Source organism: Eulemur rufifrons, chromosome 3 (assembly GCF_041146395.1).
Source record: "Eulemur rufifrons isolate Redbay chromosome 3, OSU_ERuf_1, whole genome shotgun sequence".
Lineage (NCBI taxonomy): Eukaryota > Metazoa > Chordata > Mammalia > Primates > Lemuridae > Eulemur > Eulemur rufifrons.
In genome coordinates, this window is record NC_090985.1 from 5,762,777 (window position 1) to 5,790,087 (window position 27,311).

The following is a 27,311-nucleotide window of genomic DNA, read 5'->3' on the forward strand; positions in this document are numbered from 1 at the left end:
CGGGGTCAGACTCCCCGAGAACCACGCTCCCCCGGTGATGCCGTCAGCCAGGCGGCGCTGGCTCTGGCTCTCTAGCCCCTGCAAAGAGGGGGCTTAGAACCCCCAGAACTCAGAGAAGTAGACCAACCTCAAACAGCAACAGTCCTGTAAGAGGAAGGGCCATGGTTAAACAATAATTCTTCAGATTTTATTAAAAAAAAAAGTAAAGTGCATCTTATTAAAAAATATATAAAACCCACATAAAGTCAGGGCCCCTGTGCTGGGCAGTGTCGATATCCCTTACAGTGGAGGCAGGCAAGGGGTGAGGGGCCACCTGGGGAGAGGGGGTGCAGCGAGTTCCCTGTGTCTGAGTTCAAAGATTGGGCCAGGGTGTGCGTGGCGGGAAGGGACACAGGTTCTCAGGCTGCGGTGGAGGAAGGCAGGCAGCAGTCTCTTCCTTGAATTCTGAGGGAAAGGTGTACGCTGTCATCAACTCCCCTGGGCTCACGCTGCCTTCTAGCTCATGTGGCCACGGCCTGATACAGGCTGGAAAGGTCCAGGAGTTTGGTCCTAGTCCAGGGCCTGGTGCGGGCTGCAGTGCCAGACTAGCCCTCTGGTCCCTGAGGTGGCGGACGGCGGCCGCAGCGACAACGTCCTCAGCCAGCTGGTGAGGCCAGACCCACGGAGCCAGAGCTGGCCCCGCTCTGCAGTTAGAAAGGGCAGCCTGTGACAGCAGGGTAAGGCGGAAGGTGGGAGAGGCCAGTTGTGAGGGGTTTCCAACTCTCAAACTACCACCTTGGACAAGTCCCCAGTGCCCCCAGGAGGCCACGAGGCTGAGTGGCCTCAAGGCTGGGAGGCCAAGGACTGGAGTGGCCGTGTGGGTGGCATGCCGTGTTGTCTTTCTTCTCACTCAAGTTTCACATTTTGAATTGTTTCTCAACAAAGGGCTCAGTTTACATAAGGACCACTGTTCTGCCCACGTAGGCAGGCCCTGTCTTTAGCCAGGACCTTTGGGCCATAGCAGTCTGGGCTGGAGGGGACTCGCGACTTGGCTGAGGAGCAGCAGGCCGGCTGGCACCATGGTTGTGTTCCACAAAGAGCAGAGCGGGGGTGCAGCTGACCCTTCTGAGCACTCACGCCCCAGACGCCAGGGCAGCCTCCTCTAGAAGTTAGCACTCACACCACAGAGTCCCGGATCTCAGAGCCCAGGCGGACCCGGGGCCGGGGGCACACGGGGGACACCTCCACGAAGCTGTCCTGGATGCTGAGTGGCCTGTTCTCTGACTCAGTGAAGACCCGGGGCCCTGCGGGGCTATCTGACAGGGCCTGGTAGCCTCGGTGGTCCAGTGGGGTGCTAGGGGGGCCTATGCCATTGAGTGGGCGGGTCTCAGGTGGCAGCACCACAGGGCGGGTCTTGGGGTGCACACTGGCACATTCCCCCTGCTTCAGGAAGACTTTCATGTTGTCCCGGTGCCGGTAGAGGAGGAATAAAACGAGAAGCACCACGGCGAGCCCAAACAGCGTGCACATCAGCAGGAACTCGTTCCAGTAGGACTTGTCCACACTCCAGCTGGCCTTGCCACCGGCTGGCGCACTCACACGCGACGTGTTGATAATGACAGGCACGCTGCCGCCCTGGTCTGTTCGGTCTGCCACCCTGTCCTCCACCACCTCTGGGCAGTACCTGGCCACCAGCTGCTGGAAGCCCTCCTCTAGCGACCAGCACTGGAACTCCCCCAGTTCCTGCTGGCTGCCCACGAGCAGCAGGTCCCCAGTGGGCAACACGCGGCGGGAGGCCGAGGCATTGACGGGGACTCCTTTGTGCAGCCAGAGCCGGGTCGCCAGGTTGGAGAGGAGTGGGCAGGCCAAGGTGTTCACCGTGTTGGGCTGGAAATGGACTTGCTCACAAGGCTTCTCGCCTGCAGGTAGGAGAGGCACAGGGTAGAGAGGGCTGGCGTCCACCCGCCTCCCCTGCGTTGTGCTCCTAGGCCACGAGGGCAACTCTGAGGGGTTCTGGGACTGAGGGTCCCTTCCTGGGATCCTGCTTGTGCGGCTGGGGGATGTGGATGTGAGGAAAGGCAGTTACACCCATCAGAGCCTAGAAGAGCCTTCCAAGCAGACTCGGCCCCCACCTCGCCCCTCTCCCCTCTGAGGGGCACCTCACCTGTTGGTACAAAAGACCGGGGCCTGGCTGAGGAGGTGTTACAGAGGTCCTTGGCATTGGCTCCCTCGATGTCCTGGATCCATGGCCTGAGGACCAGAGAGAGTTCAGGGTAGGCCAGGGAGCCCAGTGAGTCCATGTTCCCTCAACCTTAGTAGTATAGACTTGGGCCTCAGCAAGGGACCTGGTGTGCAGGGACTACCAGGCCCAAAGCAGGACGTAAGAGATTTTCCTGCACTGATTGACCTACCCCCACAGAGTCTGAGGCAGCATCTCCCCTGTCTACACATTATTTCAAATAACCGTTACTATAGGACAGGTGCAGTGGCTCATTCCTGTAATCCTAGTACCTTGGGAGGCTAAGGCAGGAGGATTGCTTACGGCCAGAGTTCAAGACCAGCCTGAGCAATATAGTGAGACCCTGTCTCCATTTAAAAAAAAGAAAAATTAGGCCTGTAGTCCCAGCTACTCGGGAGGCTGAGGCAGGAGGATCACTCGAGCCCAGGAGTTTGAGGTTGCAGTGAGCTATGACAACACCACTGCACTCCAGCCTGGGGCAACAGAGCAAGACTTTGCCTTAAAAAAAAAAACAAAAACAAACAAACAACAACAAAAAAACCCCTATATTTCCCTTAATTTTCAGCTTTAACTGTTGGCACGAGGAAAAAAAAAAAAAATTCCCTTAACTACAAAAACGGTGTTATGTACCCTCAGAAAAAGTCTGGAAGAACAGCTGGATCTGTATGTGTATGTATGGCTTTTCCTTTTTTGTATCAATGCATGTGCATAGATTTGTTTAATAATTTAAAAATAATAAATAACTCACTGCATTCAGGAAACAGAAAACCAAGTAGAAAGGATAAAAACACTACAGAAATCACTCACACCCCACCAGCCGGCCATCATGACAGTTAACATCGGTATGTCCCTCCAAGTGTACATATGTGTACTCATACTTGGTTTTTTAAAATACAAGACTAACACCAGATGTATCCATGTGCGAAGCAAGAATAGTACAAATGGGACAAATCCCATCTTTATTCAAAATACATGGATTTTTTTTTAACTCATCCAGAAGAAAAAAAAACCCATGGATTTTGATTTTACACATATGTAGAAAAATCAAGGAGGATAATATGTCAAAAACCTCACTGTGATTCTCTCTAGGTGGTGGGATTAGGGGCAGTTTTGTCTGTGCTCATCCCTATTTTCTAAATGAACACTTTATAATCCAATTAGGTTATTCTGAAACCAATTTTTTTTTTTTGGTTGAGACAGAATCTCACTCTGTTGCCCAGGCTAGAGTGCTATGGCGTCAGCCTCGCTCACAGCAACCTCAAACTCCTGGGCTCAAGCGATCCTCCTGCCTCAGCCTCCCGAGTAGCTGGGACTACAGGCATGCGCCACCATGCCCGGCTAATATTTTCTATATATATTTTTAGTTGTCCATATGATTTCTTTCTATTTTTAGTAGAAACGGGGGTCTCATTCTTGCTCAGGCTGGTCTCAAACTCCTGAGCTCAAACGATCCACCTGCCTCCGCCTCCCAGAGTGCTAGGATTACAGGCGTGAGCCACCGCACCTGGCCTGAAACCAATTTTTAACAGGTTTGTTAATGGACCGTTCTGTAGTCCTGTTGCTACTAAAACACGTTCACATGCCAATCCACATTGTCCAGCAACGCTTTTCAAAGCTGTGATGTTTCATCTTTAACAGCATATCCCAGGCCGGGTGCAGTGGCTCACGCCTGTAATCCTAGCACTCTGGAAGGCCGAGGTGGGGGGATCGTTTGAGCTCAGGAGTTCAAGACCAGCCTGAGCAAGAGCGAGACCCCATCTCTACTAAAAATAGAAAGATAATAACTGGATAACTAAAAATATATACAGAAAAAATTAGCCGGGCATGGTGGTGCATGCCTGTAGTCCCAGCTACTCAGGAGGCTGAGGCAGAGGATCACTCAAACCCAGGAGTTTGAGGTTGCTGTGAGCTAGGCTGACGCCACGGCACTCACTCTAGCCTGGGCAACAGAGTGAGACTCTGTCTCAAAAAAAAAAAAAAAAAAAAAAAAACCAAAGCATGTCCCCATTTTACAGGTAGCTAAGGCAAACATCTAATTTATTGTCTGAACCACACTTTTGAGAGCAAGCAGAGGATCTAATCAAGAATTACGTTGAGACGGTGGCTGTAAACGAGGCCACGCAATGGCCCTGCAGAGGGCCTGGCAAGGTGCTCACCTGGAGGCCAGCTCAGGCTGGTAGAGGCTGATGTGCTTGCAGCTGGAGCCGCTCCAGGCGCAGTAGGGGTCCCGGGCGAGGAGGCAGTCCCCACAGCTCTGGTACAGGCTGCAGTTGGCCACAGGCACCTGGACTACGCCCGACTGTGAGGCAGCATACAGAAGCCCCTGCACAGCCAGACACGGGGACGAGTGAGAGGCAGCATGGGCAGCCAGGGCCACCACCCATGGCCACATCTGGCTCTCGTGCCACCCACTGCCACACCCAACGGGCCTCCATCATGTTCCCAGCACCCCCCCTTTCTGATAGCCCGTGCCTGACTCCAGTATCTTCCCATCTTGCTGGGGCCAGGGAGAAACAGCGGGGTGGGGGCTGCCTGGTGACGATGGAGGGGCACACCCCCAAGCACACTGCCTGGACTCCCCCTTCAGCTGCTCACCCTGTGAGTGTCCAGGAGCAGGTTCTGCACAGACTGTCCTGGCGAGAAGATCTGGAGTTCCTCGATGATGTGCACTCTGGGGCCCACGCCCACTGCCTTGTGTAGCCGGCCGTCACCTGGAATGTGAACAGGACTCAGGCCCTGGGGGGAGCCCGCTGCCCAGGACCCACCAACCATGCCCCTTCCCCCAAGCCTGCCACTACGGACACTCACTGGTGCCCAGGAAGAGGACATCGTAGGTGCGGTGCAGGCCGGGGACGCGGTGTACGGCCACACGCTGGTAGCGGGCCTGTGGCTGCAGCAGTAGCAGGTGGCTGCGGACCTGCCCATCCATCAGGAAGTGGTCCTTGAGGAAGTTCAGCACACGGTCTGGGAGCTGCAGGGACGAGTTGATCTTCCTTTCCCGGGCACTGTTGGTGATGCACTGAAGGAGACGGTGGTGGCGTGAGGCCAGCAAGCGGGCTGGGGCCCTGACCCCCAGTGGGTGGCAGCAGTATCTGCCCCACCCTTGGGAGCCATGACACAGCCCCTGCAGCCCTGCAGAGCCAGCGTGCTGGTGGGAAGGCCCACGGGCAAAGCCCAGGGTGTGGGGCTGGGAGGGCTTCCTCGCTGTGCCCCTGCCTGCCCGCCACCGCTCACCCTCACACACACAGGCCTCCAGAACCAGGACCCACTGCCCGCTGCTCAGCACCCTCCCGGGGAAGCCCTGGCTGAGCAAAGGGCCCCAGCGCAGCCACCAGGAGGCTGCAGTCAGTTCCCGCACCCGCCTGGGGTGCCCTGAAATGCTGGGGTGTGCCCCACACGGACCCCAGGAGCCCCGCTGCTCGCTGCAGTCGCCACTCACTGACGCACCCTTTCCGGGCTTTCCTCCCTCCCTCAGCCTTCCCATCTCCCCACGCGGTGCCCTGGCATCACATCCTCTGGCATCACGTCCTCGTGAGGCCTGCTTTCAGAGGGGCCCGTGAGGCTTGCAGCAAAGGAGGACTATTTCCCCGAGGCCTGCTCATTCAGTCACTTGAAATTCAATAAGGAGTTCACAGCTCGTGGGGCAGTGGACCAAGTACAGGGACGATTATGACAGCGTGTAGCAAGTACCCTGACGAGGACACACCTGCCCTGCCCGAGACTGAAGGAATTCTGACATTCATGGTCACATCTAACCTGGGAAGGCAAGCAGGCCTGCACTTATGTCCCCATTTTAAATATGAGAAAACAGATTCAGAGAAGCCAAGTGGTTTGCCCAAGGCTGGCCAGCCTGGGTCCCGGCGTGGCATGCAGGCAGCCAGTACTCACTGCTCCAGGCCGCGGCGTGGGCACCATGTGGGTCACAGTGTACCACTGCTGCGTCTCACGGTTCACCTCCTTGTAGAGGCCGTTGAAGACCCTCTGCACGTCCTTCATGGTAAAGACACAGATGGCAGAGCCCTCTGTGGTCCCCCTGTGCCTGCAAAGGAAACGGCTGGATTAGCCCAAGAGCCCTGGGGGCCCAAAGCCCCACTCCTGGGCCCCAGTCCCAGCTGTTCTTCACCCTCCCACCCCAGCTAGGTCCTGGGCCCTACCACTGGGAAGTGAAGACCCCATAGAAAAGGGTGTCGCGCCAGTCCTGGGGGCTGGGGCTCAGCGTGAAGACGTCCTGCAGCACGTTGAACGGGAAGCCATCGTCGGGCCGGGAGCACAGCAGCTGGGCCTTGAGGAAGGACGTCCAGCGTTGCTGCAGCACCCGCTCACCACCCTCGTCGCCCTGGGGGGTGGGATGGGTGGTCTTAGGCACAGGCTGGGCGATGAGGTGGAGGCATGGTACCTCCGCCCTGTCCCCTCCCTGGCAGTAGCTGAGACAGACACCAGGAATGAGGACAAGTGAAAGCCAGGACTGAGTCTAAGATCAAGAAAACTTGGAAGGCCGGGCGTGGTGGCTCACGCCTGTAATCCTAGAACTCTGGGAGGCCGAGGCAGGTGGATCATTTGAGCTCAGGAGTTCGAGACCAGCCTGAGCAAGAGTGAGATCCCGTCTCTACTAAAAAAATAGAAAGAAATTAGCCAAACAACTAAAAATGTATAGAAAAAATTAGCCGGGCATGGTGGCGCAAGCCTGTAGTCTGAGCTACTTGGGAGGCTGAGGCAGGAGGATCGCTTGAGCCCAGGAGTTTGAGGTTGCTGTGAGCTAGGCTGATGCCACGGCACTCACTCTAGCCCGGGCAACAGACTGAGACTCTGTCTCAAAACAAAAAAAAAAAAAGAAAAAAGAAAAAAACCAAGAAGATATATTTTAATTTAAAAGGAGAGAATTGGCCAGGCACAGTGGCTCATGTCTATAATCCTAGCATTCTGAGAACTTGAGGCAGGCAGACTGCTTGAGCTCAGGAGTTTGAGGCCAGCCTAAGCAAGATGGATACCCTGTCTCTATGTAAAATAGAAAAATTAGCCGGGTGTGGTGGCATGTGCCTGTAATCCCAGCTACTCGGGAGGCTGAGGCAGGAGGATCACTTGAGTCCAGGAGTTTGAGGTTGCTGTGAGCTATGATGACACCATGGCACTCTACTGGGGGACAACAGAGCAAAACTGTCTCCTGGCCCCACACCCAAAAAAATAAATAAATAAAAGCAAAGACTAGCTGGGCATGGTGGCTCATGCCTATAATCTTAGCACTTTGGGAGGATGAGACAGGACAATCACTTGAGCCCATGAATTCGAGACCAGCCTGGGCAACAGTGAGATCTCATCTCCACAAGAAAAAAAAATTAGCCAGATGTGGTGGTGTGCGACTGTAGTCCCAGGTACTCAAGAGGCAAGAGGGTTGCTTCCGCCCTGGAGTTGGAGGTTGCAGTGAGCTATGGTGATGCCAGCGCACTCCAGCCCCAGCAACAGAGTGAGACACTCTCGAAAAATAAAAACAAAAAAATAAAGGAGAGAAAAGCCATGAGCTAAGCTAGCTCTTCCTCTCCGGAGGATGGGGAAGGCCACAGATTTGTGATCCTGCAGCCATGGAGCCTCTGGGGTCCCTGGGGTGGCCACCCTGATGGCCCATCCTCCTCACCTTGCAGATGCGGGCAATGCGGGACACAATGGTGTTCTCAAAGAACTCAAATTCCTGGCCAGTCTCACTGAAGAAGAAGTAGATCTTGTCATCGTCACCTTGCAAGCTGCCCAGGCTCTCGGGAACATAGGCTGACGCCACAAAGGCTGGGTCTGTAGGGGCCAAGGGGGAGCTCAGTCAGCCCAGGAACCCCGGAGACAGGACCTGCTGGGGCAGAGTGCACCCTCCCTGGGGCCTCCGTGACTGTCCACTGTCTGGGCAGCAGGAGGACTTCACCTTGTAGCCAGTTGAGGGAGCTCTCGGTCTTGGTGGGGCGGAGGCTTTGGCTCCGGGAGATGGCTGGGTCATTCCCCTGGAAGCTGCTGACTGTTCCAGTGTAGAGCTCACCATCTGCCAAGAAAACATTCCCAGGGAATGGCACAGGCCCTTCTTGCTTAGGGCCCAGAGTGACCCCAGCACTGCCTATCTCGTCAATGGTACACAGAGCAGGAAGCAGGAACTTGGAACAGCCAAACCCAAGGCCAGCCCATGACCATTCTGTACCCCGGGGAATCAGCCTGGCATGGACACACCAACTCAGGCCTGGGGCTGGCCCTGTGCCCCTGCCTGCCCCCAATACTCACCAACCACTAGGGCCGTGGACTTGAAATTGGGGTCAAAGGGACAACGGCCCTTGCCATCTTCCAGGAGGACATTCCCTGCCTCGTCCTTTGCCAGAGTGAAATTCTCCATGTTCTGCAGGGGAGCAGACAGGTGGGCTCAGGGTATGCCCGGGAATGAGGAATGGGCTCAGCAGGGAAGGAGAGAAGGGTGCCAGAGGAGGCAACTCTGCAGGCAGGTGGGGCGCGCGGGAGACAAGGGAGCAGCTGTCAGAGAGGCCGTCCTCCTCGCCCCAGCACCCAGGACACGGTGCTGCCCCGTCTCACAGTGACTCGACATGGCCAGCAGTAGCAGGCCCATTTGGCAGAGGAAGTGAGGCTTACAAAGGGATTCGAGCCAGGAAGGAGCAGCAACACGATTGAAACCCAGGTATGTCTGACTCCAAAGCTGGTGCTTCAACCCACAGCCTCAACTGCCAGCCTCTGCCGGGTGTGTGTGCCGAGGAGGGGTGTACGAGGTAAGACAAGAGAATCACACAGGGGAGGAGTAGAGAAGCTGGAGAAAGCAAGAGAGGGCAGCGAGCTGTGGGCTGGACAGATCTCTGTACGTGCGGGATCGCACGTCCCCCCCTGCCCCTGCAGGGAGACCCTGGCTGTCGGGGCCGGGCCGGGTGCCAGGGTGGTGGCCTCAGGACTCTCAGAGCCCAGTGCTACCTAGAAGCTGCCCCTTGGGCACTGCCTTTCACCAGGGCTCCATGCTAAAGAACAGCTCCCTGGCGCAGGAAGAGGGCACTCACGATGTAGGTGCACACTGGGCTGAAGGCCGCTGTGCCACAGGTGAACAGGTGGCTGCTATTGAGTGGCAGGAGGATCTTGATGTAGTTTTGACAGTCACGCTGGGGGAAGAAGGGAGAGGATGTCAGGCCCAGGCACACCACCAGGGGGCACCGCGGAGCCCTCCCTACCAGGCCCAAGGCCTGGCTGGGAGCCTCTCTGCTCTCTGGACCAACAAACGAGAATCCGGGAGACTGCTGGGGGGCAGGAGACTGTGTAAGCTGCAGGGGCCGCGGGCCCAGCTGGTTAAACTTTCCTTTGGTCTGAGAGGTGAGGGCACAGAATCCCACCCTCTCGGGTTGTCTTGGCCACTCAGTCGTTATCTTCAGAATCCCAGTGAAAAACCGTGGTTCCCACCCAGCCAACCTGGTGAGGAAGCCACAGCCCAGGGCAGGAGGAAACACTCAGCTCAGGACCCTGAACCCAGACTCCTATATCACCCCGGCAAAGAGCCTCTGATCATTCCCTGGAAACCGTGCTCCTACTGAGATCTTTCCACTTTCGTTAACAGCAGCTCCATCTTTTTCGTCGCTTGAGGCCCTAAACCCTGGAGTCAGCCTTGACTCCTCTGGTCTGTCATGTCCCACCTCCAAAATACACCCGGAATCTGGCCACTTCTCGCTCCCTGCATTGGTATCGTCCTGGTCTGAGCTACTGCCGTCTCTCTCCCCTCGCTGGGCTGTCTCCCTCCCTCTATCCTCGCCCACGGAGGCTACTTTCTACCCTAGCGGCCAGAGTGACCCTCTTAGAACACAGGCGAAACCACATCACTGCTCCGCTCAGCCCTTCCCTCGCTTCCCAAATACCTCGCTCAGAGTGAAACCCACCCTTCCCAAATACCTCGCTCAGAGTGAAACCCACCCTTCCCAAATACCTCGCTCAGAGTGAAACCCACCGCCAGCTCCCTCACCTCCTGCTGACCTTGACGCAATACCACTTGTCTTTTAATGATTACCTTTTTAAACTGATTTTTTTTTCCTACTGGTTGTTCTTTTTCACAATTAAATCAGTGCCCACATGTGCGCGGACACACAGCAAGTGCTTAATAAATGTTAAATGAATAATGGAATGGCAGTCAGGACTTGAGCCCGTGTCTTGACCCAAGTCGGCACTCTTTTGCCTTCACATTAGCTGCTACCTGCTGCACTCGGGACCAGGCAGCCTCTGGGAATTGTGGGGAGTCCTCCAGGAGAGCCCTGGGTTGGACCAACCCCACCCAATGGTTTGGCCAAAACCAGACCAGAATCTGTCAGACCTGCTACAGCAAGGCCATCTGCAGAGCACACAACTCCCACCCCACCCAATCACTGCTCGTGCTGGAAGCTGACATTAATTTGGGACTTATTATGTGCCAGGTGCCTTATACCTTTAGCTCACTGAATCCTCACTATAAGCCCAATTAGACACACATCATTATCCCCATTTTACAAGGGGGTACACTAAGGCTCAGAGAGGTGAATTTAGGTCCAAGGAGATAACAGGTATAACCCTGAGAGCCGGGTGCGTGGCTCACGCCTGTAATCCTAGCAGTTTGTGAGGCCCAGGTGGGAGGATGGCTTGAGCTCAGGAGTTTGAGACCAGCCTGAGCAAGAGCAAGATCCCATCTCTACAAAAAATACAAAAATTAGCCGGGCCTGGTGGCACACGCCTGTAGTCACAGCTACCTAGGAGGCTGAGGCAGGAGGATCACCTGATCCCAGGAGCTTGAGGTTGCAGTGAGCTATGATGATGCCACTGCATTCTAGCCCAGGCGACAGAGTGAGACCCTGTCTCAAAAATAAATAAATAAATAAATAAATAAATAAAAATAAGTATAGGGCTGGGATTCAAACCCAGGTCTGGTGATCTCAGAAGCCTAGGCCCTTTCCACCACACCTGGCTGTATCTGGTCCCATCTCCTGCCTCAGTCCTCCATCCCTCCTGCAGCCCAGCTCGCCCCCAGTGCCTGCTCACCTGTGGGTCCTTGCCCTTGAAGCTGCACTGCTGTTTCCTCTCTGCGTCTGCACCCCACTGCAGCTGGGAATGAGAAGGGGGAGGGTGAGTGTGCAAGGGGAATGGAGGATTCTCTAAGCCTCCCTCCTCTTCCATCTGCATCATCCTCGGACCCAGGTCAAGCTTCCAGTCCACCCTCCCTTTGCCATCCTCTGCCCAGCTAGGCAGCCCTGGGCAACATCTCTCTCACCTCCTGGTACGCCCCGCCTGGCAGGAAGCTGAGGTTGGTGTTCAGCGCAAAGAGGGCCTCCCGGGCACCCACGTACAGAGTCTTGCCATCCCTGCTCAGCAGAAGGGCTGTGTAGTTGGAGATGTTTTCAGCTTCAAATCTGAGGACTGGCCGCTCTTCAGAGCCTGGGGAGACAAAGATGGATGTTACCTGGAGCCACCCCTTCCACGAGACACCTCTTAAACCAACTTCTAGAACAGGCCCGTTTCATCGAAGGCAAGTCAGCAAGGCAATGGGTGGCAAGGGGCTTGGGGGGGAGGGGAATGGCATTCCTGGACTCTCAGACATCACGTAAGAAACAATGCACAGAGATGGATGTAAAAGAACATTAACTATAGCACCATTCACATTCATGAAAAATTGGAAGAGTCAGTCCAACCATAGGGAACTGGGTGAAAATAGATCATGATTCTCTATTCGATGGAATACTACGCAGCCAGTAAAAACATTTTATTAGAAATGCCTGAAAAACAAGCAAGAAAGGCATGGTTAAAATATGAAGCAAACTAAAATACAAAGTGATGGGTTTTGAGCACATAGTATTAACAAAGGAAAATACATTTAACACTTTCCTTTGAGTGACATTAGACCCAAAGAGAAGGAAATGTAAGTGCAGCGCATTCCTCGGCCCTGCAGTGAACGTGGCTTACACTGACAGAGTAATGCAATGGTGGCAGTGGTCTTCAGTGCTGAGCGTGGACCACCCCACAGTCACTCATGGAAGACTGATGGTTATTAAACAGAATGGGAAAGCCATCAACCTTGACGCCGGGGACGTGAACATACAACAGACAGACATCATGACGGGGGCGGGGGGGGGGGGGCGGCGGTTAGGAGAGTGGACACTCTGATGTCTTCACCTGAGACCACAGAGGGTCACAAGATGCTGTCAATGGCTAACGCAATAAGAAACAGAGGAACAGAGGTTTAAGTGTATTATTTTAAGTTGCAAAGGCAACCAGTGACGGAAGTAAATACAGCACAGTAGCAGAGTTGTGTTGGGAGGAGGCGGGGCAGGGTGCTCTAAGAGATGGAAAGCCTTAGTTTTCTCAGCAAGTCAGGAAGTCAGACGAGCCAGGAAACAGTGGTATAAGCATCTTACTTGCAGATATGGAGGAAGCAACGGCAGAACAAGAATGCTACAGGATTAAAAGCTGTCCCTTTTAGATAGGCATAGGGCTGGGGAAGACTGAGACAGTTTTTGCTTTTACAGTAAATCATTCTACACTTAAAAAAACAGTGCGTGCATCCTTGATACAAACTGTAAATATCTTTCATTGGTGCAGAATAGGTAATAACAAGGAAAGATACTAATTATCCACCACCAAGTGAAAATGAAGGTTATAAAATAAACAGTATGTATGGTCAGATTCTACTTTTTGTGGGAAAAATATAAACATAGAAAAAAATTCAGAAGGATGTTATCACAAAATGCTGAGAAGTTAAATATCTGGCAGGATGGGTAATTTTCTTTTCCTTTTCACTTGTTACCATTTTTGGATTCTATGATAAACAGGTTACACTTATGTAACGTGAAAGACATAAATTAGAGAGAAGAAAGGAAAAAAAGAAATACCCTACGTATCTACCAGAGTACTGGTTATGCTTTGAGTAACTAATGGGTTCGGAGAGAAATTATTTTAAAAATTCTAAGCAGCTGATGAGAACAGAAAAACAAGCAAAAGCAGCCGCCCTGACCAACCCCAGACGCACCCAGCTGCCAGGGGGTTACGACCACACACACAAACACACAAACACGGTCTCGTGAAGCCGAGGAAGCAAAAAGTGCAACATGCCCAACCAAGCAGTTGTGAGGACGATTTCAAGTGTGTTTACATACCCCCAGCCTGGTTCCACAAAGGGCAAGGAAACACAAAGAAAAGAAAGTAGTGAAATAGCAACATTAAAATCAGGAGTGGAGAGAAAACACATCTGAAGGGAACATCTAAACCAGCAAAGAAGAAACAATTCACACAAGCAGGTCAGATCTTTGCACAGCTACAGGCTGCACACTGAGTGCTGGGCCTCCTAGTGGCCAAAGAAAAAAGAGAAATGAAGTTACTTTGTCCTGGCCGTCCAAGAGGGGGAGCGCATGCCAGCCTTTCTGGAGCTCAGCTTGTTACTGGCAGTGGGGTGCCAAAGGAAGCCCTCGGGGGAGCCCTCCAGCGGACCTGCTGAGGCGGGGTGGACAGCATCTCACTAATCAACAGGATGACAGGGTCCCAAGGCCATTCCTCATGACATCTCCTGGTGAGGGAAGGTGGTGACACACGGACCGGCACAGGAGTTTATGGGGAATGTGGCTGGCTCTGCAGCTGGGAGTCTTGTCCCACTTTGGAACCAGTTAGAAGCGGGGCTGCGCTGAGTTCCCAGGGGAAAGTCCTGCCCACAGTCCGAGACCATCCAGGGCAGCTGCAGTCCGAAGGTGACTCTCTTAAACCAGCGAGAGCCTCTCTTGAGGAAGCCCCGAATCACTGGACTCTAGGCCTCTGCCCCAGGTTCCTCACCCCTCACCACCTCCTGTCGGCACTCCGTGCTCTGGGAGGCCCAGGCGACGTTCCCAGCACTAACCTCCCACTTCTCCAGATCAGAAAACTTCCAACACACTGGGGCCCGTCACGTTACTTGTACTTTACGCCATGAACCAATAAGCTTTTTGGAACAAGCAGCCTGAGGCTCCTGTGCCCCGCTCTGGAGAAGAACCATCACCCTAAGAGACCCTTCTTGGCACCCACAGGTCCACTCTGCTGGGAAGGTGCTGTGCTCAACCCGCCTCAGATGCTAACTCCCTGCCTCCCCGCGACAGCACTGAGGGGGGTACTGTTGTTATCCCCAGTCTGCAAATGAGGAAATCAAAGCTCAGAGAGCTTCAGCAACTTATACAAAGCCCCACAGCAAAAAAGGAACTTGGGCAGGGCGCCAGCCCAGGAGGCTGCCTTCCTGAGCCCATGAGCCCATGGTCTGCACAGCACAGGGTGTACACTCCAGCTTCTGGGCTTGTCTCCAGAGACTTTGATGTGCCAGTCTGGGACAGGGCCTGAGAACGTGCAGTTTTACCAGCTCCCGGGTGATTCTGAGGTAGGCAGCCCAAGGACCACACTTCGAGAAGCATCAAGTAGGCCCTTCTGTAGGGCAGTGTACACATCATCTCACTGAGCTGTAGTTCCCTCATACACGTTACCGGGATATTGAAAAAAATAAAACTCACAGGCGTGTCATGAGAAGCCCGTGAGACCAGGACAAGGAGCTGCTGTGGCCCCTCCTTATTTTCTGCATCCTCCACCAAGTTTTCTGAAAGCAAGGACTGGTTCAAATTTGCCAACATTTATCTGCCTGCAGAGGAGCATTTCCACCTGGGCAGGTGCTGTTCCGTCTGAGCAGCAGGCTGCCCTTGGAATCTGTCCAGACACAGAAATGCCAAGAGTCAGAGATAAGCCGAGGCCCCAGATGGCAGCTCAACGCCACGTAAGGCTGGGCGAGGAGGTGGAAACCTGCCAAGGGTCCTGCAGACAGCGCGGCCAGCCTAGAGGGGAAGGCGGGGTTCAAGCCAGTCCTCCAAACAAGCCAGCTTCTCAAGAACCCCCAGACTCCTCCTGCATGCTGGGAGTACAATAAATGAAGTGACGAAGGGATGGAAAGTGGAAATGTGCCTTGGAGAGTGGGCCAGGGGCCCCTACACCAGGCATTCCCATTCTGGGGATTCCCTGCCACGCCTGTCGTCGTCCCTCCACCCTGAGCCACAGACGCGAAGCCATGGTGTGCTGACGGCCTTGGCCCCATGGTCCCCCTTCCCCTGGTGGACCTCACCAGGGCTGGCCAGTGCGGCTGGCTTCCCAACTGGGAGTCTTAAGAGGCAGAAATTAAGAGTACAGACTGGAGTCAGAGACCTGGGTTCAAATCCAGCCCCTGCCACCTACTAGCTGTGTGCCACCAGGACCAGCCACTTAACCTCTGAAACCCTCACTTTCTTATCTGTCGAATGGGGAAAATAATAGCACTTTGCCTCATAGGGTTGTTACGAGAAGAAATGAGATTATGTATGTAAATAATAATATACATAATAACCCACATTTACTGGGAGCTTTCTTCAAAACAACTTTGCACACGTTATCTCAGGGTGGCATGGTGTCTGGCACACGATCAACACTCAACAAGTGGCTCAAAAACAAATCCAAAAGCCCTGCAGGAAAATCCAGCCCAGCAAGAGCTGCCAGAGGGACGGGGCTGCTGGGGGGGAGCTGGGCCTGCCTCATGCACATGGTTAGAGAGCTTAGCCCCGCAATTCTAACCTAGGCCTGCACCTGGTCACACGAGAGTCTCCTGGCCAAAGTAGAAAGGATCAGCTCAGAAACGGGGACATGTGTGTTACAGACATGTGCTATGTGCACGCGCTGGTCCGTGCTCAGTGCTGTGAACAGTGTTGTGGTCTGAGGGCCCAGGTGACTGGGGTCACCTCCAGATCGACAGAGTGACAGCAAAGACATCTGTGCGGGCCCTGCCTGAGCCTGCCTGTGTGTGTGTCTGTGTGCACCACACCGCAGGGCTTGTCCATGCTCGTGTGCGCGCTCCTGGGTGCTCTTTGTGCAGAAGTGACTCGGTGGCCGGGGGAGTCCTACACTTTGCTCCCTGTGAGGGTTGGTACACCTCAGGGTGAGTCTTAGCTTTCACGTTGCTCTCTGTTGTGCCAAAGAGAGTGCCCTGCTCCGTGTCCTGGTCTGCCTGTGCTGCTCGAATCCATCTACCCAGTGGGTTTGTCCAGTATGAAGAAAGCCGGGCCTGCCCGAGGCTGTGGCTGGTTTTCCCAGTCAGGATGAAACCTCTCCATCCACCCAGGGCAGGCCTAAGCTGGGGGCTTCTCCAGGGCCAGCACTCCGCTAGGCAAACCACCCTCCAAGAAGGCAGGATGTGGGCTGGCCTGGGGCTGCCCCAACACCAAGCCTCCTTGGAAAGAGAGGGCATGTTGGTTTGGGCAGGCAGAGCCACCTGCAGAACCCACTCCCCAGCCCAGGGGGTGGGGCGCTCAGCAGGAAGTGACGGGGGAACACTCAGCCCCCAGCCCTATCCAGAGTTTCCCCCTTCCCTGTGACTCAGCCGGAAGTTTGGGAGCTTCGGGCTCTCCGGGGTGAGACGGGAATAGGGCTCAGCACCATCCCCACCCTGGGCAGTCCCCACCCTGGGCCAGGGAGCGAGCTGGGGCAGCGCCATGACTCAGAGCCCCACCCACCTTTCTCTCCACCGTGGTTCCCGGCTCCGCAACAAGACGCTGACCTGGCCCTAACATTCTGTCCTGCACAGGCCCCGGCAGGATGAGGCCAGAAAACACCAGCTTCCCTGTGGAGTCACAGCAGAGAAGGGGCCTCCAATGGGGAGAGGCAGCCAGCTGTCCCTGCTGCCCCCCCAGAGAGGGGTCTGGGCAGGAAGAGTGCCTGGAGAGCCTCTGGAGAGGCTCTGTTGGAGCACCTCTTCCCCAGCGGCATCATGCCAAGTCACAGAACCTTGGACCCACTGGTACGGCCAGGAGTGCTGACGGCGCAGCGGTCGGCAGCAGACTGGGGCACGGCTGGCTGACCTGGACGCTTCCTTCCCTCCACGCCGCCCGGCGCTGGGGCAGGGCAGGAAGCAGGGGCAGCCGCCTCTTCCCCAGGCTGTATGAGCATGGAGGGGTGGGCCAAACACTGCTGTCATCAGGCCAGTGCCAGGGCAAAGTCCCCGGCCAGGGGACGGTCACCGTGTGCCAAAGGTCCTCCCCACATGCTGAGGTAACCAAGAAAGAGGAAAAAGGGGCAAGGGAACCCAACCTCCAGGCATTCATGTTCCTGGGGTGGGCATCTTCCGGGAGGCCTGCCTCCCAGCTGGCCCCTGCCAGAATCCCCAGGTGGCCCCCAGCTGGCAGGGCCAGCACAGCCCTAACCTGGGACCTGTGCCATAGCTGCACAGCCTGCTGGCATCGCCTTAGGAGCCCGCCTTCCACCCGCCCACTGCAGGGGACCACCCAGGACCACGGTCAGCGCCTCGTCTGGCTCAGGGGCTGGCTCTTCCCTGACAAGCCCGCCCTCCTGAGGCCTCTGCCCCAGGGTTGCCTTCCTCCCCGCACAGATGCCTCCACTGTTTCTGAGCAAGTCGGGGCCACTAGGCATGAACAACTGCAATTCTCCACACCCATCTCACAGACCAAATCCTGGGTCATCAACTCTACCTCTCAGAAAGCAATTTGTTTCTTCAATGTCCATTCTAGAAATTTTTGTGCCTCCCTCCCCCTAGACAATCTCCTGAAGAGAACAGCTGCCGGCACCGTCTCCACTCCCCCCTCGCACTCACGGCCAGAGGGAGTCAGGCCTCAATGAGCCCCACGTCCGGCAGGGTCCCACCACGGCCAGGGATCAACTCACTGCCAGACCCCGCACTCGGACCATGCGCCCTGGTGAGTCCCCTGTGCCCCAAAAGTCTCAAGGATGACTTCACATCTCCCTCACACTCCTCCTGGGCCTCCACCCCACAAAGAGCCAACGTCGTTTAGCACTTACTAAGCCCTTCAAATGGATTAAGTCGCAGAGTCCTCACAAGGTTGTCATGAGGTAGGGTTTATCACCTCCATTTCAGGTGGGAGTCACCCAGGTAGGAAGAGCGGTGGGGTTGAGATCTGAACCCAGGCTACCGGGCTCCAACACCCTTCCCCGTCTCAAGGCTTTGTTCATGAATGTTCTCGCTCTCTGGGCTCTGCTCTTGGCCCTGCCCTTCTTACTCTGCGCAAGCCCCGGGGTCACACACCCATTCCCATCACTTCAGTGACGTGGATGCTGGTGACCCCCAAGTGCAGATCTCCTTCCAACACGCCAGACCCCACGATGCGGGAGACCCTCCGTGGGCACCTCCCACCACTGCCTCCCCTCTCGTGCTCCCACTGCCTGGCTTGGGATCTGTCTGGATGGCGCTGCTCACCAGGGTGCCACTTTCCTGCTCCCTCTCCCCCACCTGCAGACATCCAATCTGTCATCAGATCCTGCCAACTTTCCCTCCTCAGTATTTTCCAAATCCGTTCCCCTCCCCATCTCCAATACCACAGTCCTAAGCCCGGTCACTATTCTCTCTCACCAGGCCACCACAGCTGCCTCCCCACAGGCTCCCTGCCTGCAGGCCAGCTGCTAGCTGCAGCTGGAGGGCTCTCTAGGAACTGTCACTGTCCTGCATAAAACCTTCAATGATGCCCCATCGTCTAAGCTCCTCACTCACGAGCCCACCACCTACCATCCTCCCATTTCAACCGAGTGACACAGAACTGCAACGCAAGGGCCCGTTTCCCATCTCTGGTCTTTGCTCCAGCAGCTGCCTCTGTCTGGAAGGCCCTTCCCTTTGTCTAAGTCACACTCATCCTTGGCAACTCGGCTGGGTTTCACCTCCTTCGGCAGGCCTTCCTGAATGCCCAGCTGGGCAAAGGCCCTTCTCTGTGGGCCCATCATTTCCTGCTCACACCTCTCACAGTGCACCTGCGACACGGTGACGATCGTAGTGGGCTTTCTGTATCCATCTCTGCCACCAAGCTCAGCACACCTTGAGGGTCAAGGCCATGTCTTGCCACATTTGCAATACCTGATCAGGTGAGTTCCAAGCACTTGTTCCATAAACATTTGTTCAACGACTGAATGACAGAGTCCCCCAATTCAGAGTGCTCTGGTCCAAGGAGGGGCTCCAGATTCAAAGGGAGCAACGTGGAGGTCAGAAGCTTCATGCTCACAAGTGTCTGAGAAGCACTGCTTCCACTCTGCCCCTCCCCAAAGCACTGGACACTCAGTCCTAGAATCCCAGGGGCCACAGACAGAAGTATGACAGCTTACAGTGCTGCAGTGAGAGAGGAGACAAGCCTCAGGGACCGGACAGGGCACTGAACATGGAGCCACAAGACCTGTGTGTGAATCTCAACGTTATCGCTGACTCGCTGTGCAACCTTGGACAAGTCACCTGCCCTCTCTGAGAGGGAGGCCTTGCAGGATTGCTGGGAAGACCAAGCTCTGCACACACTAACATCAGGTGCAGCCCTGCCCATGGCCCCCACTCCTCCCACTGGCCTCTTTCCTCCCCACTCTTGCTCCAGGCCTTTTTCACATGCGAGGTGCTTTTCCCGGGCGAACACCTGGCCACCTGAGAAGCCCACTCCTGCAGGAAAGGGAAGGACAAGGGCGGGCGAGGGTGCAGCCACCTGGAGGCAGGAACCCTCTCTGGAGAGGTGGCTGCTGCTGAGCCCCAGATGCTGCTGCTCCCAGGCGTGGGGGCCTGGCCTTGCTAGATCTTCAGAAAAGCTGGAAACCTGGATTTTTGTGTAAAATTTCCTAAGTTTTAAACATCAGCGACTAATTTAAAATTTTTCTAAAGCACTTGGAGGCCAAATAAAATCTATGACCAGGCTGGCTCTGGCCCAGTGCCCCTATTTGCACCGCTGTCAGAGACATCCGCCCCAGCCCCTGTGCTCCGTGGGGGCCTCGGCTGGAGCTCTTGCCCTGTCCAGGGATCGACTTCAATAGATTTCTTTACCAGATGGAAATTTGTGCCCCATAACTACATAAGGGCTGAGCTGGGTCACTTCGCTACTTTTGTACAACTCACAGGTGAAGCGGAGGCAGCTATCCTAGAGAAAAGAACATCGTTACTGAATCAGAGAACTGTGCCCAAGGCTTGGTCCCAAACCTTTCTAGCTGTGTGACCCCGACGATATGAGTTAGCCTCTCCGAGCTCTCGTTTCCTCAGCTGTATGACAAAACAATGCACCTTCACATCCAAGAGCGGCGCCTAGCACATAATGAGCGCTCTACAAGTGAGCAGTTTTCTTCCCTCCTCCTGCTGGGGCCTCTCCTGGAGGACCAGCCAGAAGAGGACAAGAAAGGGGGGGCCAGTTGGTTAACCGGCCCTGGTCAGGAGTACGGTACCATGAGGGCTCCTGTCTCCCACCTACTGTGCCCGCTCGCCTCTCAGAAGCCCGCTGGACTACAGACTTGGCTAACACATGGGCCCGAACAGGTGCAGAGCAGGAAGCTCCCACCAAGAGTGAGATCACACGCTTGGGAAGCAGAACTCTAGGACCTGGATAAAATGCCTCACTCCCATGACCCGCAGCTGTCCCATCTGCGAGACAGAACAACTGAAAGCCTGGTGCCCGCAGCAGCTCTACACCTGGCACTTCACCTGCTTCCTCCTTCTGGGCACAGCATGCTGGAATGCCAGATGTGCCACCTAAGGGCTGGCTCCTGCCCTGTGGCAGAGATGGTCAGCAAGAGCAGTGGCTAGGGTGTGACTGGGGAGACCCCACAGGGCCAGGAGAGGAAAGGCCGTGGGAATGGCAAGAGACAGAGCGGATCTGTCCAAAGATGGCTACCTCCGTGTGAGCCGTTCTCTTCCCAGGACAAGGCGGTCAGAACTCGAGGAGGAGGGGCAGGGAGGGCCGGCTGGGGAAAAGCAGCTGGAGAATGTAGCCCAAAAAGACTCCCCAGAAAGCCAATCTAGCGAAGGCAGGCCTGGACCACAGGAGCCTCGCGTTTTGTTGTTCCGCCTCCTCCGATCTCAGGGAGGACCAACAGAAGCCCCCTGAGCTTTGTACTAGCCTGAGCGCTGACCGGGGACTGGCAGGGCACAGGCCCTAAGAAGGGGATAAAGGAAGGAGTGACTGACGGCATGACCAAGTTCAGCCTTTCCTTCAGGCCTGTGCCATCCTCCCTCTTTCCTGGAGGATAAATGTGCTGGTACATCCAGATGTGCCCCAAAAGTTGTGCAAGCTTAGCGCTTTCCTGGGCTGGCACGTACGCATTTCAACACCGGCTGAATGTGGGTTATGCAGCGGGCAGAGCAGAACCAGTGAGGGGCAGGGAGGGAGAGTGTGATCCAGCTCCAAGCAGGGGAGGTTCCTAGGGCAAAGGAGGACTTCGAAAGGCCTGAACCCGGAGCATTTGAAAACTAAGTTAAGCAAGATCCCTTGGAATGATCTCCAGCCAGCCCCCGGAGCCTTGTCTTCTGCACCGAGGCAGTGGTGGGGTCTGCATTGCTCCATTCCTCTGCACAGTGCAGCCCTGGCCTGGCAGGGGCGGGCCCAGGTCTTGGCACCCAGCAGAGGGCCTGAATACCGCCAGCAGACAGTATATACCAAATTGATGCAAATGACCTTACCGAGCAAGGCTGGCAGGGAATTTCTAGCACAGCAGAGCAGAAGCTGCTACCTTTTACTGGGGATGTAGCACGTGCCAGGCACTGTGCCAAACACTTTACATACATTATTTTATGTAGTCCTCTCAGAACCCTGTGAGATAGGTCCTGCTAGTGTGCACATTTTCCTAACGTGAAAACACGCTTGGAGAAGGCTGGGAGCTCGCCCCGGGTTGTGCAGTTAATGAGGGTGGCACGCTAGCTCTCAAAGCCGGGCCCTTAGCACCACAGTTAGATCTCTTTCCACTCAGCTCTGAACAGCCACGCAGGTGCCGGCCCATAGGACAGAGCTGCAGGCAAAGGCTCATGGCGGGCAGAGGCAGTGAGAGGCCAGTAACCAGCCAGAACACTCACCAAGTGGTCAGCATCGTGGGCTTCTCAGGGCAGCCTTGACCCTGTGTGCCTGCTCCCAGGTCAGGGGGCAAGCAGCTGATCTGAAGCAAATGTCCAGTTCTCCCTGCTCAATGGGGTTTTGTTGACTGCAGTTTGCAGGCCCACAGATTTATGTCCAATCTGCATCAGAAACACTGTGTCCAGAGCTTTCTAGCCAGGCACTTCTGGGACAGGGAAATTAAAGCTCCCTTTAATTGTCCAAATAAGGGGACCCAATAAGACTTTGATGAGCCACGGGAGCAGGTTTGTTCTGTTTCTTCCTACGTGGCCAGGCTGGGAGGTACTGGGCCCTGTGGCCCCCACACTGGCTGTCGTTTCCACTCAGCACCTCTCCTGCTCCTGGAACCCCATGAGGCCGGCAGTTTCCATCACAAAGAACCCACACTCCACACGCTTCTTTGAAGCACTCCTTTCACGGAGACTTCCAGCTGCCCCTGGAGCTCCCAGTAACTGCCCCCCAGTACTCCTCCCACTAAACTGGCCACTGGGTGGACAAGTGAGCCCCCCATCCTGAGCACCCCAGGAATGTGCTGCTTATCAAGTCATGAGGGCGCCACATGAAGGACCTCAGCTGCAGGGCAAACTGGATGCTCCACTTCAGGGGATTTTGTTTTAAACCCTGGACATAGCCCACTGTCCCTAGGCATCCAGGTCTCTGGATGACAGGAAAGGGGGGTGTGGCCTCCAGTACCATACCTCTATACCTCTGTCCCTGGGAGACCTGTGAAGGAGGGACACTGTGGCCCGGGCCCAGCGTCCGTGGTCCCTATGGGCCTACCTATGATGGGCACGTTGCCAAACACCTAATAAGCCCCCAAGGATAAGGCAGGAAACTGCCTCAGGCCACACTCACCCTCAGAGGGTGAGCCTGTTCAGTCTCCAGGGCATTCCCCTCTGGGACTCCCAGCCAGGCCAAGGGCCCGCTGGCACATAGGGGGTGGGGGAGGTAAGGCACTGTTAGGACTGGGAGGAAGCCCAGAGAGGGGAGTACTCCGGGGCCTGGTGGAAACGCAGTCCACTGTGGATATGTGCTCTTAAATTCAGATGGCTGGAGTGTGGTGAACCTATTCCAAGGTTCCCTTCGGGGCGGACCCAGCCCCAAGAACACAGCAGAAGGCGTCTTTTCCGCCAGGATCCCCAGCTTGGAGAGCAGAGCGTGGACTGCATTTCAAGTTCTCTCAACCCCTCAGCTGGGCAAGTTCGTACAGTGTGCAAAATGCGTGCCCAACTGTGGCAGCCCTGACAGGTGAACCCATGTGATCTGAGCAGGGTGTGCTGGTATGTGACAGAAGCCTGGGGATGGTCACAAATTTGTGGAAGTGGGCCAGGTCCTAAAGCTGTGCAGGTGATAATAACCAAGTGCTCTAGCTGCTCTCAGGAAGCAGGTCCCCTCAGTTCCCCCTCATAGCTCCCCAGTTCTGTTGTCTAGTCACCCTGTGAGTGGCCCCATCCCGTTCCAGAGCCGGACACAAGAACTACTGCCTTTGACACAGTTCATGAGTTTGCCCAGCTTCTCAGGGCCGTAAGTGGAGGCCATGGGAGCATCTGTCCCCATCTCACTGTGCCTTCTCCCAAAGCTGAGAGAATTAAGGGCAAAGGGAGTGGTGGCCACAACAGATGTGGTAGCAAGGCAGCAGTCCGGGCCTGGATACACTTGTTCACCTTATTTCACGAGCTGGGGCACCCAAGGGGCTGCAGTCAAACTACTACCCTGGCGCCACCTCCATGCTAGGGAGAATCAACCCTAATCTGTGCAGGATGTGCCAGAGTGAACTCTGAGCTAAATGCTTAATAAGAATGACAGCTAACACTTACTGGGCAGTTTCTGTACCAAGCCCTATCCTAAAGACTTTTCAAACATGAGCTGATTTAATCCTCACAACATTGAGGTAGGTGCTATTATTATCCCTATTTTACAGATGAGGGAATCAAGGCCCAGAGCGGTTAAGTAGCTTTTTGAAGGTCATATGGTTACTAAGTGGCTGAGACAGGATTTGAACCCAGGTCATCTGCAATGTTTCAGATAGGGGTTCAGATAGGGTAACTAGAGGCTACTAGGGCCCTGCCTTAATTGCTGATTCTACTGTTTCCTTTTGTAAATAGGATGCTTTTAGGGGTGGGGATGCTGTAAGGAGAAAGAAGTCTGGTACAGTTTCAGTTTGTAACCTCTAATTTATACATGCTTTATTCCAATGCATACAACGTGACAACCAACACGTTAAAGGGCTTGCAGATACAACATCTGTTGGGCACCTGTATACTTTACTATACTAGGAGTAATACACCTAGTTTCATTAAATCCCCAAGACAGCCTTGCAAGATACCTACAACTGCCGGGAGCAGAAGGTATGGCTTGCCCAGTACTAGAAATGCGCTTGGGATCCAGGACCCTCTGAATCCAAAGCCTGAGGCTCCAGGGGATTTGGAGAAGCAACTAGATGAAAGGGAGTAAGAAAAGGGAAGAATGAAGGGCTGGAAAGGGAGGTGGTCAGACTCAGATGTGAGCACCAGGAAAAGAACTCAGCCAACAAGGAGGGGTCACTCCCAGGGCTTGGGAACCTCAGCGCCCAGAGCTCCCCCCATCCGGGGTTGGGTCGCTCCTAGGGACTGGGGGTCCCTCCATGTCGGGGCAGGGGACTGCAGGAGCCAGCCAGGGATAAAGGGGCGGGGAGGGAGGATCGAGCTTGCGCCCCACCACAGCTCCCGGCCCTGCTGCGACTTGCTGGGAATACCAGAACCCCGGTGTTTATAGGGCGGCAAGCAGGGGCCTCCCTCTACCCCGCGCCGCCCTGGGTGGGGGTGGGGGGCGGCACCGCGGCAGGCTCTGGTCAGCATCAAAGACAAGTAGAGGGGCAGGCGGACCAGCGGGTGGCCAGCACCGCCCCCCAAGTCCCCACCGAAAGTGCACCCTCCTAAGGGGACGAGCGGGGGCGACGGCGCGCGCAAGACCCCCTCCTCGCCCAGAAAGAAAAACGGAAGAAAGGGTCCGCGGCCCCACAGCTCCGCTCTCTTACCCTCCCTCCCGGCAGCGCTTTGAAAAGACGAGGGGTCGCCTCCGACGGGCCCCGTCCTCTGTCCTTTGTCACGGCCACCTCTGCACGAAGCTCCTCTCCCGCAGCCCTCTCCCCCCGGCCCGCGCCCGCGCCCGCGCCCCCGCGGGGTCCCCGGCACTCACCCAGCTGCAGGCTGACCCGGGGGCTGAGCGCCCACGTCGCCGGCGGCGGCAGCACTAGCACCAGCAGCAGTGGCACCAGCAGGAGCGGCGGCACACCCAGCGGGGCGGCCCGCCAGCTCCCCCGGCCCATCGCGGCGCGCGACTCGGACGGCGGCTAGCGACGGCGTCCAGCGGCTCCGGCTCAGGTGGCTCAACTTGACTCGCGGGCGGCGGCCCCGCCCCGCAGTCCGCCCCCGACTCGCTGCGGGGGCCTCCGCCTCCCGACCTAGGGTGTGGAGGTGGAAACCGGGTCAAGTGGGCTGCCGCGACGCGGACCCCTCCGCCCCCGGCACCGCGGTCCTCGCGCCAGCGCCTGTCCCCGCGCCGCAGCCGGGACCGAGCTCGCCCGCGAGCGCAGGGGGGAGGGGCCGAAGGAGGAAGTGGGGCGGTTAGTCCTGCCTCTCCCCGCTCCGCTCCTCGCCCAGCCCGCCCCTTCCCCCTTCCCCCTTCCCCCGTCCCCGGCACTGGAACCGCGAGGGGCGCCAGCTCGGTGCGCTCAGCGCCTGCAGGGGCCAAGCCGGGGGTCGTAGTTGCCGAGGCCGCTGGAGCGCGGGGACGCGGACGAAAGCTGACCCCCAGCGCCCCGCCCCCACCTCGCAGACCCTCCCACCGCCGCCCAGGCCCCGGCCCCAGCCCCTTCCGGCTCCTCAGAGACCCTCCGTTAGCGGCGTAGGGAACAAACGTGCGTCTACCCACTATGTGCCTCGGCAGGGTCAGGCCTTGGTCGCCTCCGTTTATGCCCACCTCGTGCTCCTAGCACCCACTTGTCTGCGACCAAAGGAACTCGGTCGAGCTCATGCTGCGGCCAGAAGGAGACCCGTTGCTTGGGAGTGTAATTTCTGCACGGGTCCCTCCACCGCACAGCTGGGCATTCACTGCAGGCTCAGCCCTTAGTCTAGGTCCCCTGCGGGGTCGTCCATGCTTACAATTCTGTCCACGCGAAGCCCTCGGGTGGGGCGAGGGCAAGATTAGCCTAAGTGGGATAATAGTATTTAATGTACTGCCAAGGAGGTGAGACCTACACACCCTGCATGTGGCCCAGCAGGGAAAAGAACCCTCTAAGGCTGGAGTGGAATCCTAGGGGCAACCAACCCAGTCTTCCTGCTTCTGCCCTGCTGAGACCAGGAGTTTCCAAGTACAGACTGGACGCCTTAGTGGGTTCTGAACTCAATTTAGTGGATCCCAACAACATTAAAATATAAACAAACAAAAACCAAAATATCAAAGTACAATGATATAATAAATGGTAAGTAAGTTTTGGGAAATCTGTTTCAGCCTTTTCCTAAGCGTGCACAGGATTACAGTAAAATACAGTAATTTCTCCTATAGTTAGAGCCAAAAGGAGTTTGAAAACTTCTGCTAGTCATTTCCATAGCAGTGGGGACCATTTCTCCAGGAATTCGCTGCAATTGCAGGACACCTCCTCTTCACCCCCATCCAAAATCAGCTGCCTGTGAGCCACCTCCTTTTGCTCTTCTTCCCACCCCTAGAGTCTACCACATCTTCTCCCGCAGCAGAGGGGCCGTCAGAGGGTGGGCACAGCGCCCACACGGTCCCAGGTCTCCTCTGTTGCAGCCAAGTTTCCTCATGCTCCATGATTTCTGTACCTCCACCATCCTGACACACCCTCTGTTGATATGGTGCAGGCCAGCACACCCCTTTTAAAGGGGCTCATAGCAGTGGACACACAATTCCACATGGGATGTGGGCAGCACCAGGCACCCATAGTTCCACCGTTGCCCAGGCTGGGATGCTATATTAGTGGGGTCTATTAATGGAGTCAATCCATCTATAGCCAGTGATGTCCAAGCTTCTATCTGCAGCCCAGACCCACATCCTGAACTCCAAATGGCCTCAGTGTTTCTACTTGACTGTCTGATAGAAATTTCAAACCCAGTATGTCCCACGCTAAGTTCCTGATCTCTCCCCCTTCTCCCCCAAAATGTGCTGCCACTAAAGCCTTCCCTACCTCATTTAAGTGCAATTTCATCTTTGAGTTGCTCAGGCTAAAAACCTTT

At 55.8% G+C, this 27,311-nt stretch overlaps 1 protein-coding gene across 2 annotated transcripts; it reads right to left on the reverse strand.

The window, feature by feature from the left end:
* Positions 1-228: 228 nt before the first annotated feature.
* Positions 229-25,638, reverse strand: SEMA4B (semaphorin 4B). 2 transcript variants are annotated; one of them, XM_069466606.1, is made up of 14 exons: positions 25,255-25,638; positions 11,463-11,626; positions 11,234-11,296; positions 9,244-9,342; positions 8,471-8,582; positions 8,124-8,237; positions 7,848-7,999; positions 6,373-6,554; positions 6,107-6,257; positions 5,027-5,237; positions 4,814-4,929; positions 4,375-4,541; positions 2,144-2,229; positions 229-1,898 (listed from the first exon to the last, which is right to left on the reverse strand). In XM_069466606.1, exons 1-14 carry the CDS (start codon positions 25,382-25,384, stop codon positions 1,156-1,158), a joined length of 2,490 nt encoding a protein of 829 aa, XP_069322707.1. In that variant the 5' UTR covers positions 25,385-25,638; the 3' UTR covers positions 229-1,155. The 2 variants fall into 2 exon arrangements, with proteins under 2 accessions (XP_069322707.1, XP_069322708.1); XM_069466607.1 differs by having other exon boundaries at positions 229-1,893; positions 2,139-2,229.
* Positions 25,639-27,311: the final 1,673 nt, after the last annotated feature.

Excerpts from the sequence above, each read along its gene's own strand:
- SEMA4B (XM_069466606.1), bottom strand. The coding sequence starts at position 25,384 with ATGGGCCGGGGGAGCTGGCGGGCCGCCCCGCTGGGTGTGCCGCCGCTC. Across the intron at positions 8,000-8,123 it reads CTCCCTCAACTGGCTACAAG|ACCCAGCCTTTGTGGCGTCA; the intron begins GTGAAGTCCTCC and ends TGGCCCCTACAG. Across the intron at positions 6,555-7,847 it reads GCATTGCCCGCATCTGCAAG|GGCGACGAGGGTGGTGAGCG; the intron begins GTGAGGAGGATG and ends CCCACCCCCCAG.